A 14699-nucleotide genomic window follows, 5' to 3' on the forward strand; every position below is an offset into this window, starting at 1 on the left:
GTGGATTATGCATGAGGGTGGCAAGACTGTATTTTGTGACTCATCAATCTACACTGGTAATCTTTGGTGAACTGGTGGAAATAGTAAGTAGGAATTCAAAGTCTTGGGCTTGGTTGTTCAAGTAAAAACTGACAGAAATAGCCGTGGCAAGAAGGAAGAAATGGAACCAGAAAAAGAAGCTCAAATGGGTCCGCACAGCATAACACGGGTGTAAATGTAGGAACTGTTGGTTGTAAAAAGTGTTAGGGATTAATACAAATGAGCAATTATCTGCATTATGACCATTAGTAAATGCTGCTTAAAAAAATTATATTACGCAGAGCATAACACACAGATTGAATATAATACCTGTTTTTAATGTTTTTGCACGTGTTTTGTCTGTGCTGTTTGTTCTTTATTGTGTTTTCTCTGTACTCTCGACATCATTGTAAATGAGGGGTTGCCCTCAATGATTCCTCGAGAAATAAATAAAGGATAAATTAAATAACAGAGCACACACACAGATAACACTGGCCAAGCAGATGTAACAGAGACACATTCATAGAGACACATCCAAGGTCATGGGCCCAGGAGGAGGCAAGCACTGAGAAACATTAAGTACAAATAGAGAGGGACAGATAGAAATGTACGTAGTTGTATTCCTTCAACAGGCGTTGACCGGAAGGCGGAAGCCCAAAAGGCTAGGGACGTAGCCTGCGTGTCATCAAGGGCGGACCGAGTCTAATCCAGGCTACTGCCCAAACAGTTTCGACCAATCAGATAGTCGTACATTCACATTATAAACTTTGTGCAACAGTTAGATAGTCAACCTTTCTCTGACGGTGGTTGCAGCTAACTGTCTTACAGACTGTGATTTCTGATCAGAAAAAGGTCCATGTATATGTTCACTCTTTCATGACTGTCTTAATAAATTGTTAAAAGAATATTTCTTCTGTATCTGCATAAAAAACGAGCCCTAACAAAAGTTACAGAAATTGTCGGAAACAGACCGGCAGAATCCGACTTCTGAAAGGTGTAGGGGCTGAGGGTTTCCAAAGCTATTCGACCAACTGACAATCCTGGCTCTGCTCCCAGTTCCCACAGCTGGAATCTCACACCATTGGGCCGTCACGCTTCAGCTCAACTTTAAGAATTAGGTGAGGCCTGGATATTTTTCTTTTGGAGCTAGTTGAAGTGGTTTGGCGATCCAGTCAGGAAGCCTCCTTGTGGAGGAGTTCTGGGCACATCTAACTTGGGTGGAGATCCCGGGTTGACCAGAAGGATAGATTTCATATCCCATCTGGCCGAAGAACGCGTGGGATTCCCCAGAAAGAGCTGGAGGACATGGCAGGAGATCCAGGCATGTGGGCTACTTTGATTTTTTCCCAAGTGAGTGGTGGAACATGATGGAATAAAGAGTACAAGTTTGTACAAGTGTTGTGTCTGCTATTACCTGCTGGTCTATCCCCACTGCATCCAGTCCATGGTACATGATGTTGACCCATCCATCTTTTGAGGCCAGCACAAACAGGGACATAAGAGCCTGGATGACACACAAACACACAGAAAACATACAACCCTAACAGGTTAATGGTACTGATTATTATAAGTATGACAATGTTACTACCATAAAAATATGACTGAAGGAACAATTCACAAATACACATTTTCCTTTGTGCCTTAAAGAATTATGTATGAGCATTCATCTACAGTATCTTACTTTGTCTGTTTGCTTGTTATTTTATTATTTTAGCAATACAGGTCACTTTGTTTATTTCTGACGAACCAGTACAGCTTCTGAAATTCAAATTATTGTGTGCAAGAAAATTTTTACTGTTGCTGACTGAAGCCGAAATCACAATTCAATAAAAGTGTTATTATATGATAATAATCAGTAATATATTTATATTTAAAGAGAAATGTATCTCAGCTGTCGTAAGTATGTTACTGTTTGTTAGTGTGCTTTACTTTATTAAATGCAGCCTTTTTAAATGTAATGTTCCTTTCCCTAGATTGCCTTTGATAGTTCACTTTCATAGTCATTAGGGTTGCAAAGGGGTGGAAAATTTCCAGAAAATTTCCAGAAACTTAAGTTAAGCTGGGGAATTTTGGAAATATTCAAATAAAAAAAACATGACATTTCAACAGATTTATTTGTACGGTAAGTACAACTTTACCAAGTTTTAATTATTTTAGTGAACAACAAAAACATGATTGTGACCCCACCCATTCAAAACATTTAGTAAAATGACCCCTCTGCTCCAGAAATTCCCAAAAAGTCCCATTCAAAATCTTAAATGAAAAGAGCCCCTCTCCCTCTAAAAAAATCCCATTCCACATGTAAATCCATTGTTGAATGTACAGTGTACACTGTACATGATGCACAGTGTATGTAGGGGGCGTGGTCTGTGTGGGGGCGTGGCCTCGATAGGGGGCATGGCGTCCGCAGCCCTTGCATGTGATTGAGGAATAGCAGATATTCAAGTGTACTTGCATGAAATCTGGTTGTTTTAGTCCAGATTATGCTAAAATATATTTTAACTTATTTAAGTTCCCTGTTAAGGTCCAACCTTCAATTTTGTAAATTCCCTGTTTATTCCTGTTTATTCCCATAAATTGAAGTTAATTCCTATGGAAAGTTTCCAACTTTGAAAATTCCCAGAATTTTGCAACCCTTATAGTCATGTCTTTAAGTTATTCTTGTACTAGTAGAGGAGAGATTCTGCCACATAGAGTGTGCTAATTATTATTATTGCAATTTCGATGTGCACCATTGTTTGTGTTTACATGAATATGTTCAAAACAATCCCGAGTGTCAGACATGCATTTCTTCTCTCTCATACCTGTCCAAGGTTGTCAAAGTTGTATTTGTGGTGCACCCATCGATAGTTGGCAGCCAGACAGTCGGATTTGTTGGTGATGTTCTTCACATTGAATCCCACACAGTAGTAGAACTTCCCTTTGAAGAGCTGCGAAGGAAAGACACACACAGAGAAGGAAATGAGAGACGGAGGAGCACAAAGATAATTTTTGACGAAGTCCTGACAACGCTTGTGTGTACCCACTGCTTTCATGCAGCTTTTGAAGTAATTTCATAATTAGCGTCTGTAACCAGTGCGTGGATGGAGCCTAAGTGAAGACTCCAAAAGCACTTGATATCAACAGTGTTGTTTCCTCCTGAGAGAAGATGCTTTTAATTCTCAATCATATTGAACACATCAAAGAGAGGAGTGAGTAAAATAATGCATACCGACGGATGCAGAAAGGATAATAATGTGAAATTATGTGAGGAGGAACAGGGTGGGATTGACAGCTAGATGCAAAAGGAAATGCAGGACTGCACTGATGAAATAAGAATGGGAGTCAGCGGTACGTTTGCAGGACTTATAAACTCATCTGTAAATAGGATAAAAAGTATAGAATACTAATGATATAGCCTGTTGTGCAGATATAGTAAACACCAACACGTTTAGGGCTCAAACTGTATTTTTATGAGCCATTTCTGACAATATAATGAAGGTGATTTAAATGGATTTCCTTTATATCTTGTTTATATTGTGTCTCAAGATTTGTTAAGAATTTGAATACTTTTTTTAGATTAACAGCTAATTACTTCTTTGTTATCGAATCCCACTTATGCACGACACATTTTGCCTGAAAGCGGTTGACAATGTTTTGAGTTATTATACGATTGTGTGCAAGGATATGTGGAGAGCAGCCTGTTCTTTGTTTTGGCAGGAAAATTAGCCCCACTTGTTGAATTTTTAGCTAGGTTCCCCATGTGTTTCCATTATATGGTACCTTTTCCTGCTGGTCTCTGCTCTAATTGGCCTCCTTAGCCATTCTGTGAAAATGTAATGTCATTGTGGGTGCGAAGTGGGCCACACGACCTCATCTCGTGTTTTCCACAGTTCATGTTTAATGATTCATTCCTTGGTTTTAGTTTTTGCTGCAGAGAGAAGTTAAGGGCATCATTTGTCATATTTTTGACCCACTTTAATTTTCGTTTTGTTAGGTCATATTACATTTGCAATACTTTTAAATCTCAGGTCCAATTAAACATTTTGCAGTCTTTGTAGCTTGTTAAAGGGAAAATTCACAGATTTTCACCTTATCTCTCAATACAGCAAATTGTGTGAGAAATGCCTGTGTGCTATTTCAACATGTGGGCTCAAAAAAAGTCCTGTTCTCTTTGCTTGTATTGCTAACTAGCTTCTTTCCAACACTGAAAACTGGAATCCCCAAATATGAGTGCAGATACTCATAATGCAATACTTTCAAATCCCAGTTCCACTGAAACATTTTGCACTCTTTAAAGCTTGTTAAAGGGAAAATTCACAGTTTTTTTTTTTTTTACCTACCTATTAATTGGGCAAATTTTGTGAGAAAAATGCCTGCAGTTCTTGCTGATATTCTCTGTGTCTCTGGGAAGCAGCTAGGGCGGCTGTGGCTCAGTTGGTAGAATGGTCACCTACTGAGCGGAAGGTCGGTGGTTCAATCCCTGGCAGCCTACATGTCGAAGTATCCTTGGGCAAGACACTGAACCCCAAATAGCTCCCAATGCTGCGTTCATCGGTGTGTGAATTAATTCCCAATAGTGGCAGGTGGCACCAGTGTGCCCTGTTAGCCTCGTCCACCAGTATGAATGTGTGTGTATGTGAACGGGGGAATGAGCGCAGTCTGTAGTGTAAAGCGCTTTAGATAAAAGTGCTATATAAGTGCAGTATATGCAGCTGCAACAAAGACGTAGTTGGGTGTCAGGAAGAACTACAGAGTGCTATTTCAGCTTTTCTAACACGTGGGGCTCAAAAAAGTCCTTGTTCTCTTCACTTGTATTGCTAACAATGCTGGGCAGCAGCATCTCTGCTGTGGACAGGAAAAGACTAGACAAGCTGATGAGGACGGCCAGCTCTGTCCTGGCATGCCCCCTCCACTCAGTGGAGCTGTCATCCATGATGGAGAACGACTCCCACCCTCTGCAGGACACCTTGTCAGCAGTGGAGAGCCCCTTCAGTGACAGACTGCTGCACCCAAAGTGTGTGAAGGAGCGCTACCACAGGTCCGTACTTCCTGTAGCAGTCAGACTTTATAACCAGTACTGCTCCCAGTAGACCACACGCACAAATCACTGCACTATAAACCCTTAAATTGTTAATACTTTTTACATTTCTACATGTCTAAATTGTACATTTTTTATACTTTCTTCATTTTTTTACTTGATACATTGCGAATACCTTACTTATATTTCTAGTATATACTGCTTTTACTATTTATTATTATTATTATTATTTTTATTGAAGCTCCTCTCTATCTTGCTACCTAATTTGCTGCTGAAAAAATACTGGGAGAGACTCCTGCGGGAGGACTCGGCCGCTTGTGAGTGCTTTGGGACAGCGCCTGCTACTTGTTAAGAGGAGTAGGAACGAGTCTCCAAAAGAAAAAGTTGCTAGATTTGTTGCTATGCGCTTTTTTGAAAAAGAGTTGCTAGAGGGGTCTGAATAGTCTCTAAGTATAGTGACAAACACTGCTTGCCACGTAGGTCTGTTGTCACATTTGAACTCCAATGGTTAGCCGCTACAAAAGTACCTGTATGGGAACAGAGGCCGAGGGGAACTAACTAGTGGGCGGAGCCAAAATACTCAGCCGCTTTCCAAAAAGTACTCAGTGGAAACATGCCTTTGTATTGCTAACTAGCTACTGTCTAACTTTGAAAACTGGCATCCCCAAATATGAGTGCAGATACTCATAATGCAATACTTTCAAATCTCAGGTCCAATTAACCTTTTGCAGTCTTTATAGCTTGTTAAAGGGACAATTCACCGATTTTCACCTCATCTCTTAATATGGCTAATTGTGTGAGAATTGCCTGTGTGCTATTTCAGCTTTGCTAACATGTAGGGCTCAGAAAAGTCTTGTTCTCTTCACTTGTATTGCTAAACAGCTACTTTCCAACACTGAAAACTAACATCCCCAGATATGAGTGCAGAGGATGTTGTGGACGATGATTGTTTCATTGTATATTTTACAGTGTTTTGACTGACTGGGATATTCTGTATTCAGAAGGAGGCCTCCGCTGTGACTGCAGCGGGGTGTATACGGCCGATGGGAACCCTCCTGCACCTGACCTGCCGTGAGCAAACACCGACTGCTGCCGCCTTTGTTCAAACTGCCCTCCGATGCTGACAGAAGCTGAATCATTCTGGTGCAGAGAATGTCAGCGTGGGAAGTTTCTTTTGAATGCTGTCACAGACGCATGAAAGTTTTATTTCTCTCTGGGCAGTGTTTGTGCTGGAGACCTTATTCAGGATCCTGGACATAGAATTAAAAAAAGGCAAGACAAGCAAGACCAGCAGGGCGATTTATGTCGTTGTATCTTGCTAAATAAATGGTCCGCCTCCGAAGGAGAGAGCTGCAAACGAGCTGCTGATCAACAAGCAGCCGGAGCGGCAGATTGAGACAGTGGGTAAAAAAAAACAGCACGTAGAGTCATCTTATTTTCACATCACACTGAATTAAGGATTTAGATGCTGTTTTGACCAAACCAGAGTTGGTAATTGTTCAAAAGACTAGCAAGAGAGAGGAGAGTTTAATTTTAAAAAGGAAAACTTTTATTATTTAGAGTTTTTTATGTGATTTATCAGACTAAAAAAAGGTAATAAAAGATTGTGTTATGAAGCAAATTTACAGCTTTTTCTGACTAGCACTGATTTGATGCCTGAATAAAATTTTCCCCAGATTAATGAAAGACAGAGGAAAACATGTGAATCCATATTTGATGCTGTTTACCTGAACTCCAAGAATACCAAAGATGATGAAGAAGGCGCAGCAGATGAGCACGATGTTGCCAATGGGCTTGAGGGATGTGATGAGGGTCTCGACTACCAGCTTCAGCCCCGGAGCTCTGCTGATCACCCTGGGGGAGAGACATATAGAGAGACAGTGAGAGAGAAAATGAGAGAGAGAGAGAGAGAGAGAGAGAGAGAGAGAGAGAGAGAGAGACAGACAGACAGACAGACAGACAGACAGACAGACAGACGGACAGACAGACAGACTAAGACATGGAAAAAGATAATTTGATGCAAGAGACATGATGGTTTTAGGAACATTTTTTGTCTAACAATTTCAGTTTTAACTGATGTTTAAATTGATATACAGTGCAAACAAATATATTAGACCACATGTCATAAAAATGAGGAAACATGAAAGAAATTTTTCAAAAGCTTGCTTCAAACTAAAAATGTTTTTGTTATTTATTTTGCAAATTACAAGCTGAATTTGATTTGAGCCGGCTCACTGGGGTTCTCTGAGAAATCAGAAATGAATGAAGCAGAACATTCAACCACTGAAACTACATACTGGTGTATTAACCATTACAGGGACATAAAAATGATTTTGTTAATTACTAATGCTGTAAATTTAGGACAGCTGTGGAACAAACAAGTGGTCTAATACATTTGTTGCAATGTACCTGATGTGGTATAAACAAATTTGTAATAGCTAAAAGACAGACATCAGTGTGTCAGGCTATGGAAGGTCTCATGGGGCTTTTGAGGTAATAACATTCAGTGCAGAATGAATTCTCAGTAGAATCTAATTTGAGCTGTCTGAGCCCCAGTTCACCTGCTGCTCCCATCTCTGCTATTCTCCTAACTGTTCTGTCAGGTAATTTTAGACACAATTTTACGTACTTAAACATTTAACCATTTAGGTTAAAACATATCTTAAGCAGTGTCACATATCTAAGCAGTGGTTCCCAAATTGGGGGTCACAAGATAAATCCTGACTGTCATAAAGTGATTAATGGGAGATGAAATCAAAAAAAGAAAAAAAAAAGACACTCATCTCAGTACTTCTTTTTCATTCCTACAGTGAATAAAACAATTGGTAAAAAAAAGCATTTATGTTCAAAGCGCCATCGGACTGGAATAATCTTCCTTTAAACATACGGTCATTGACATCTTTTCATAGTTTTAAATATGCCCTGTCTTCTTATTTTGAGTTAAACTGCACATGTTTCAGATTATTTATTTATTTATTTAGTAACACTGCAATTTCAATTTACAATAATGTTATGTTACTTCTTTCAGTTTTACTAGGCTAATGTTATGGCCAACTTGTGGCCATTGAGAGGTTGTGTTAATTCTTGTGTTCATTTTTTCTATGTTTGTGTTGATGCCTGTTGTCTTTGTTGTTGTATGTCTGTAAATTGTTGAGTGTTTTGTTTTGTAATGTACTTTAGGACCCCCTCGAAAACGAGAGGATTCCTCTCAAGGGGTTTATCCTACTCAATAAAATTTCTGGAAAGAAAGACAAGTTTTGGGTTTAACCTGAGGGGGCGCAGCGTCCTGAGCAACCTGAGAACACGGAGGACTCCCAGGATCTTAGCCCCGCCCGCCATCGACACCACGATGTCAGTCAGAGACACGAACACGAGGAAACCATCTAGAATGTTCCAGCTGCTCCTCAGATACGCTTTCTCCCCCAGGTACAGACCCATGGACACCACCTGCAAAGATGAAGGGAGACAGATGCAGAATCCCACACAACAGTGACCAGACACACACACACACACACACACACACACACACACACACACACACACACACACTTTGATATTCAAATTGTCTTATTTAGCTTCTCAAACAGGTATTTCACTTCATGTCAGCTGCTTTCTTTCTCAGAGGAGAGGAGACACTTGAAAGTCACAAAAATGAAAATAAGAAATACGGGAGGATGAGAGGTGTGTGTTTGAAGGAGAGAGGTGCTCAATCTCAAAGATGAAAGGGACGAAGAAAGACAACTAACAGCTCCTAAACCCAAATATGAGAAAATAAATGTTCGAAAGAAGGAGGGAAGAAACAGAGAAGGGGAGGAAAAAAGGGAAATGAGAATTACCAGAAGGAAAGGTGATTAAGCAAGTCTACTGTGATCTGTGGCAGCAGTGGTTGTCTACTAACCAGAGGTAGAAGAAGTATTCAGATCCCTGAACTACTGAAGTAAAAATACTAATACCACACTGTGAAATTACACTACAAGTGCAATTGCAATGCATTCAAAACTTACTGAAATAAAAGTACAAAAGTATCAGCATCAATATGTATTTAAAGTATCAAAAGAAAAAGTACTTGTTATGCAGAATGGACCCACTCAGATTGTTTTATGTTCCAAATATATTATAGGATTATTGTTATTGATGGATTATGTATGTAATTTTCTCAAGGTAGGGCTCATTTTAAGTACAATATTTGCCTTGAAATGTAGTGTATTAGAAGTATAATACTCAAGTAAAGTACCTCAAAACTGTACTTAAGTACAGTACTTGAGTTAATGTACTAAGTTACATTCCACCACTGCAAACCACTCTTTCAGTATGAAACAATATTCTTTGCCATTTATTAACCCTTGTGCCTCACTAGGGACATTTTTGGCTTTTTCTGTTTTATTATTATTATTTTGTTAATGCATATTGCACTTTTCAACTTTAAGAAGTTCAACCTCAGCTCCTATAATTAGTTCATAATAAACTGTGAAGTATGGAGTGAAGTAGAAGAATAAAGTTACATACAATGGAAATACTCAAGTAAAGTACAAGTACCTCAAAATTGTACTTAAGTACAGTACTTGAGTAAATATACTTAGTTACATTCCTCCACTGATACTAACACATCCACATCCCAAAAATGCTCTATAGTCATCGGAATGATGAATCTGCAAAATCTAAGTTTGTGTGAGCAGTGAACCAGCTTTTATTTTGACAGTGAATTTTTCTGACTGAGGGAAATGTCAATGATTAAGACTACAGTAGTTTTGGACTGCTGACATTGCACTCTGCCTCTTCAGCAGTCTGCCCAAAATCCTCTTAAATCAGACACTGTCTGGCCACACAAGACAACATACTGAGGTGTGTGTTGTAGTGACTGGAGCTGCAAACATGATAGTCTGTCACCTTCTCGCTACAGCTGGATGGGAGGTCTCGCTCACTAGGCAAGCACTAATGGGGATTAAAGCTGAAAGGGAGGAGGACGAGGAGGAGAATATTCCAGAAACGAAAAAGGAGGCTATGGGGTGAAGTAGGGGGGAGATCAACAATGTTGTGGAAATTGTAAGACAGCCATCAGTGGGAGGAATGAGAGGTGGGAGGTTTGAAGGCAGAAGAGGCTCAAAGAGAAAAACAAAAAGTTTCGAAATCAAAAAGATTTTGGAGAGGTTGGAGAAAAAGTCACGCGGCAGATGTTTCAACATCATTTGACATCTGCTGGGTGCTTTCATGGCAACAACAACTTGGTGTGGCTGTCATGTCGGAACAGAAAGAGCAAAGAAGCAGCGTGTGCGTCTGCCTTGCTTGGAAGAAAATGCCTCAAGAGAGATGTGCAGAATGATGGAAAACTCTGGAAAAGGTGGGAGAAATAGTTATGCTGTTTGTGTGTGTGTTTGGGAGCCCGGCACTAACATGATGATGGAACATCTCTGCAAAATAAGCCATTGAAAATGTATCTTTTCACTGTCAAATAGGCTCCGAAACATTGTAGCTTATTCCTTCACGAAATGTAGTCTGTTTGGATTGAGATGATATATAATTGATTCCAATGGTGTCCCAGAGCTGTCATTTTAAACATGTCAAACTGCCTAATCCACTTCTCTGTTCTGCATGTTCCATATATCCCCGCCACCCCCAATAAAATCCCTTATAAAGCTAATTTAAGCTCTGAAGCTTTCTTAGTTTGTGTATTCAGCTCTGTTGTGGAGAAACTAAGTCTTTGGACCAAAGTGACCATACAAGTGAAAGTGAGAGGTGAATCATGCTTCAGAGATCTCTGAAGGAATTGTGATGCCAATGGCATTTCGCCATGTCAGTGGGTCACCATTGTACTCCACTGTAACTGCTGTGAATCAATAATGAAATCCTAAGAAGCAAACCACAGCTGTCATTCAGGCCTCATGCAGCAAGTATTTGATGCAACTCCAATTCCCAAAAAGTTGGGATGCTGTGGAAAACATTTTAAAACAGAATGTAATCATTTACAACGTAACTCTTTTGCAACCTATATTTAATTGAAGTACAAAGACAAGTTATCTAATGCTCAACCTGGGAAACTTGAACTAAATATGTACAGTAGAGGTGTGAATCCCCAGAGGCCCTACGATACGATTTTATCCCGATATTTGAGTCACAATACGATATTATTGAGATTTTAAGCATTTTGCGATATGGTGAGTATTGCGATACAATATATTGTGATTTAACTGTTTAACTGCATTTTGTGTCCACAAAATTAAATTCAGTCAAGAATTGTTTTCAACAAATAGGTGAAAATTCTCAGTCTATTCATCTTATTTAATTCATCTCACTTTTTAATGCCCCACAATAAGAGTCAAACCCACAGATAGCCTGATGTAAAAGGTCACATGAATGCGTTAAAAATCACCATGAAACATCAAAAAATAGCCTAACTTCAGCATTATTTTGGCAACTTGGCTGCTATAGATTCCTTAGATCTTCTTGTTTCATGATACCAGTATCTCCAGTATATTCCTAAAAGAATGAGTCCGCTAAGGCCTCGTGGAAAAAAAAAAGGTGAAAATACTGGCGGGCCGTCGGAACACTAAATATAGATACTTGGCGGCCATGAATCTATACAATGTTGCCATGAAATATATGATACTATGCTGTATTGATTTCCCCCCCAGCTCTAATGTACGGTGCAGTCATTCTGAATTTGAGGCATTCTGTTTTTATTGACTGAATACACAGCGTCCTAACTTCTTTGCAAATGGGCTCCTTTTTAAAACAAGTGGTGTATTTCATCAAGGAAGCAAGCTAAACTAAATTATCCTCTTTCGAAACTGTGACAGCACTCTGATCTGAAACAAAGTTCATTAGCATTAGCTTTCCTATGTATATATATATATATATATATGTATATATATATATATAAATATATATATATATACATATATATATATATATATATATATACATATATATATATATATATCTAAATATATATATATATACATATATATATATATATATATATATATATATATACATATATATATATATATATATACATATATATATATATTTAGATATATATATATATATGTATATATATATAGTAGAAAATAAAAATAAGACATATACAAACATTCTATACACCTTATATACATACTTATATGGTTGCTCTTTGGCATTAATTATTAATATACATATATTTTAGTTTGTTTGTTTTCCTGAGAGTACTTTGCCTTTTAACAGATATTGCAAATTGTAGAAAATATATTTTAGCATGTTGAATAGATTAAACAGGTTGTTGCATGTAGTAGTATGAACATCAATGAATAATCATATTGAAATATATGCAGAGGATATACACAGTATAGTATAAGATGTCTAAGACATATATATATAATATAGAAAATATACAGAAAGCCTTATATAGGCCTAATATACTTTCTATGGTCAGATGTAAACAGAGATAGTGCAGATGAACGGGACCTAAACCATTTATGTCTGCTTCATTTTTTTAATGGTGTAAATAAAAGCCAAGTAAAAACCAAAATCAGAATAACTGGATATCTTCCCGTTCTGCAGACATTGTATGAATGCCAAATGTATACAGTAAAGCTAACTCCTGTGTAGGCATTCTTATTAAGAATCAGTCAGTATTTGTCTTTGCCTTACAGAAAAGCTTAAAACTTTGCTACTATCGTGTGCTGTCAACCCTCAACAACACAGCCCAGCTCTGAACAAACTGTCACCACAGTAACTCAAAGTGAGTGACGACAGCAGCAGCGGCGGTGGTGGTGGTGGTGGCAGCATGATAACAGATACTGCCATGCCAACTGTTGTCAGGGCATCCTGACTCTATAGAAATAACGTAGAAGCTGTGTGTCAGAGGGTGACGAAGACGGAGAAGAAAGAGAAGTAAAGACATGGGATGAAACAAAGTCAAATTGGAAGTAAAGCACAGACAGCTACATACAAAGGAAGGAGAAAATAAACTTGTGTATCAAAAAACTAACTGAAAAAGTCATTTTTCAGGATTCCATACAGCTCTGTTTAGTAACAAACAGCCTTGTTTTGACAGCTAACACAGTGCAAAACACTCACTGTAAGAAACTATTTTACCCGTCCTGGCTGGTGAGATGTGCACAGCAACGAGTCACTGTCACAGCCTATAGGAGAGCTCTTTTGTCATGTTTTGACAGGCCGGATAGCGAGTTATAATACATCTGCTTTGTTATTAATAGCAGCCAACTATACTGAAGCCCCTTCGGGACCGTTGGAATGCCGTGGGGCTCCATTAAGCAGATCAAATGTCGCCATGATAAAACATGATGCATGGGAAATCTATAGCGGGTCGATGCCAGCGCTATTATCAAAGCTCGATCTGCTCCTCTCGCACTACCAGCTGTGCTTCGGCTGACAGGGCAAGTATGTCGCATTAAATCCAAATTTAAATTACATTCAAACTCCATTTTAATATCACTGAGCAGAGAATAGCGCAATTATTGTACTCGTCCCTTCAGCATTCGTTTTGCAATCTGACGTTTAACATAGGATTTGGCTGCACATTGACTAGAATCGAACATAATGGATCTCTGATTTGTGTCCACTGTCCTCTTAAAGGTACAGTGCTGATGTTTGAGTCCTATTCCCAGGTCGTCAAATACAGATAGTTTGGGTTGACGGTACACTGACCAAAACCATCAGTATTTGACGACCTGGGAATGATAGTCCTAAATCACATAATGCACCTTTAACACTTTTCCTATACGTTTTTAATGGTACAGCCAGACTGCTTCGTACTGTAATCACTTTGGGCGATGAGTCTGACTGAAGCCTCATTCAAGCTCTCTTTAATGTACAAAAATAAACACATCCATTTCAAGAGATGTAACCATCACTGCCCACATACTTCAATGCACCTTTATGCTACTTGATTGGAATCATGGACACAATTTCGACACAATCAAATAACTGGTTTACTCTCATAGTTCCCCATGTAATTGACTGAACTTGGAAAGTCAGCCTTTTGTTTTAATGCCCCCCTGACCTGGAATGATCTTCAACTTACAATGAGAATCAACATGCCCATAACATGTTGTCAGTTTCGTAGCTTGATTGCAGACTTTCCTGCAACTGTTTTTAGCTTGGGTCATTTAAAATAGCATTTTTACTTATTTATTTATCTTGTCTGTTACCTGTTACCTATTGAATTTGTATTTCTGTTCTGTTTGTTAATGTACTTGTCACTTTAAATAAGGGAAACCTCAGTGTCTTATGAGTTTAAATAAAGTGTTAATATCTTAATGTTGGAATGGATTGGACATCAAACATGACGAAGGTGCAGGAGGTTGTTATAATGCACCTCTGAAGACAAAACCAGAGGCAGTGGTTGGTCATGCCAGATGTATGAGTGAGTATACTGATCTACCAAATCTGGGTAGTGAATGTAAAAATGATCTTAGAATTGTTCAAATGAAAGGGCAACATTTTTTTGAGGAAGCATTCAAGGCTTATTGGGACTGAATTTCCAAATGTGAGCTGGCTCTGACTCATACTGTATTTGTATTGACACTCAATCACTGGTTAAATATAGCTTGAGTTTACTTATTAGCATCACCAAAACCATGACCTTTCCTCTAACCAAAGTCCATTTATTGTCCAAACCTTAATACAAACTTGTGTTTTCCTCCGAATGCATTTGGCCAAA

The 14699-nt window shown here is 38.6% G+C and overlaps 1 protein-coding gene across 1 annotated transcript in view; it reads right to left on the reverse strand.

The window, feature by feature from the left end:
• The window catches only part of LOC131971205 (voltage-dependent T-type calcium channel subunit alpha-1I-like), a 239409-nt gene that overhangs the window by 58785 nt on the left and 165925 nt on the right, over nt 1-14699 (reverse strand). The window contains exons 21-24 of the mRNA XM_059332527.1: nt 8307-8485; nt 6766-6892; nt 2823-2948; nt 1433-1522 (exon numbers count right to left, since the gene is read on the reverse strand). Coding sequence (XP_059188510.1) covers nt 1433-1522; nt 2823-2948; nt 6766-6892; nt 8307-8485 — 522 coding nt within the window. The remainder of the gene's footprint in view (nt 1-1432; nt 1523-2822; nt 2949-6765; nt 6893-8306; nt 8486-14699) is intronic.

This window comes from Centropristis striata, chromosome 1 (genome assembly GCF_030273125.1).
Source record: "Centropristis striata isolate RG_2023a ecotype Rhode Island chromosome 1, C.striata_1.0, whole genome shotgun sequence".
NCBI lineage: Eukaryota > Metazoa > Chordata > Actinopteri > Perciformes > Serranidae > Centropristis > Centropristis striata.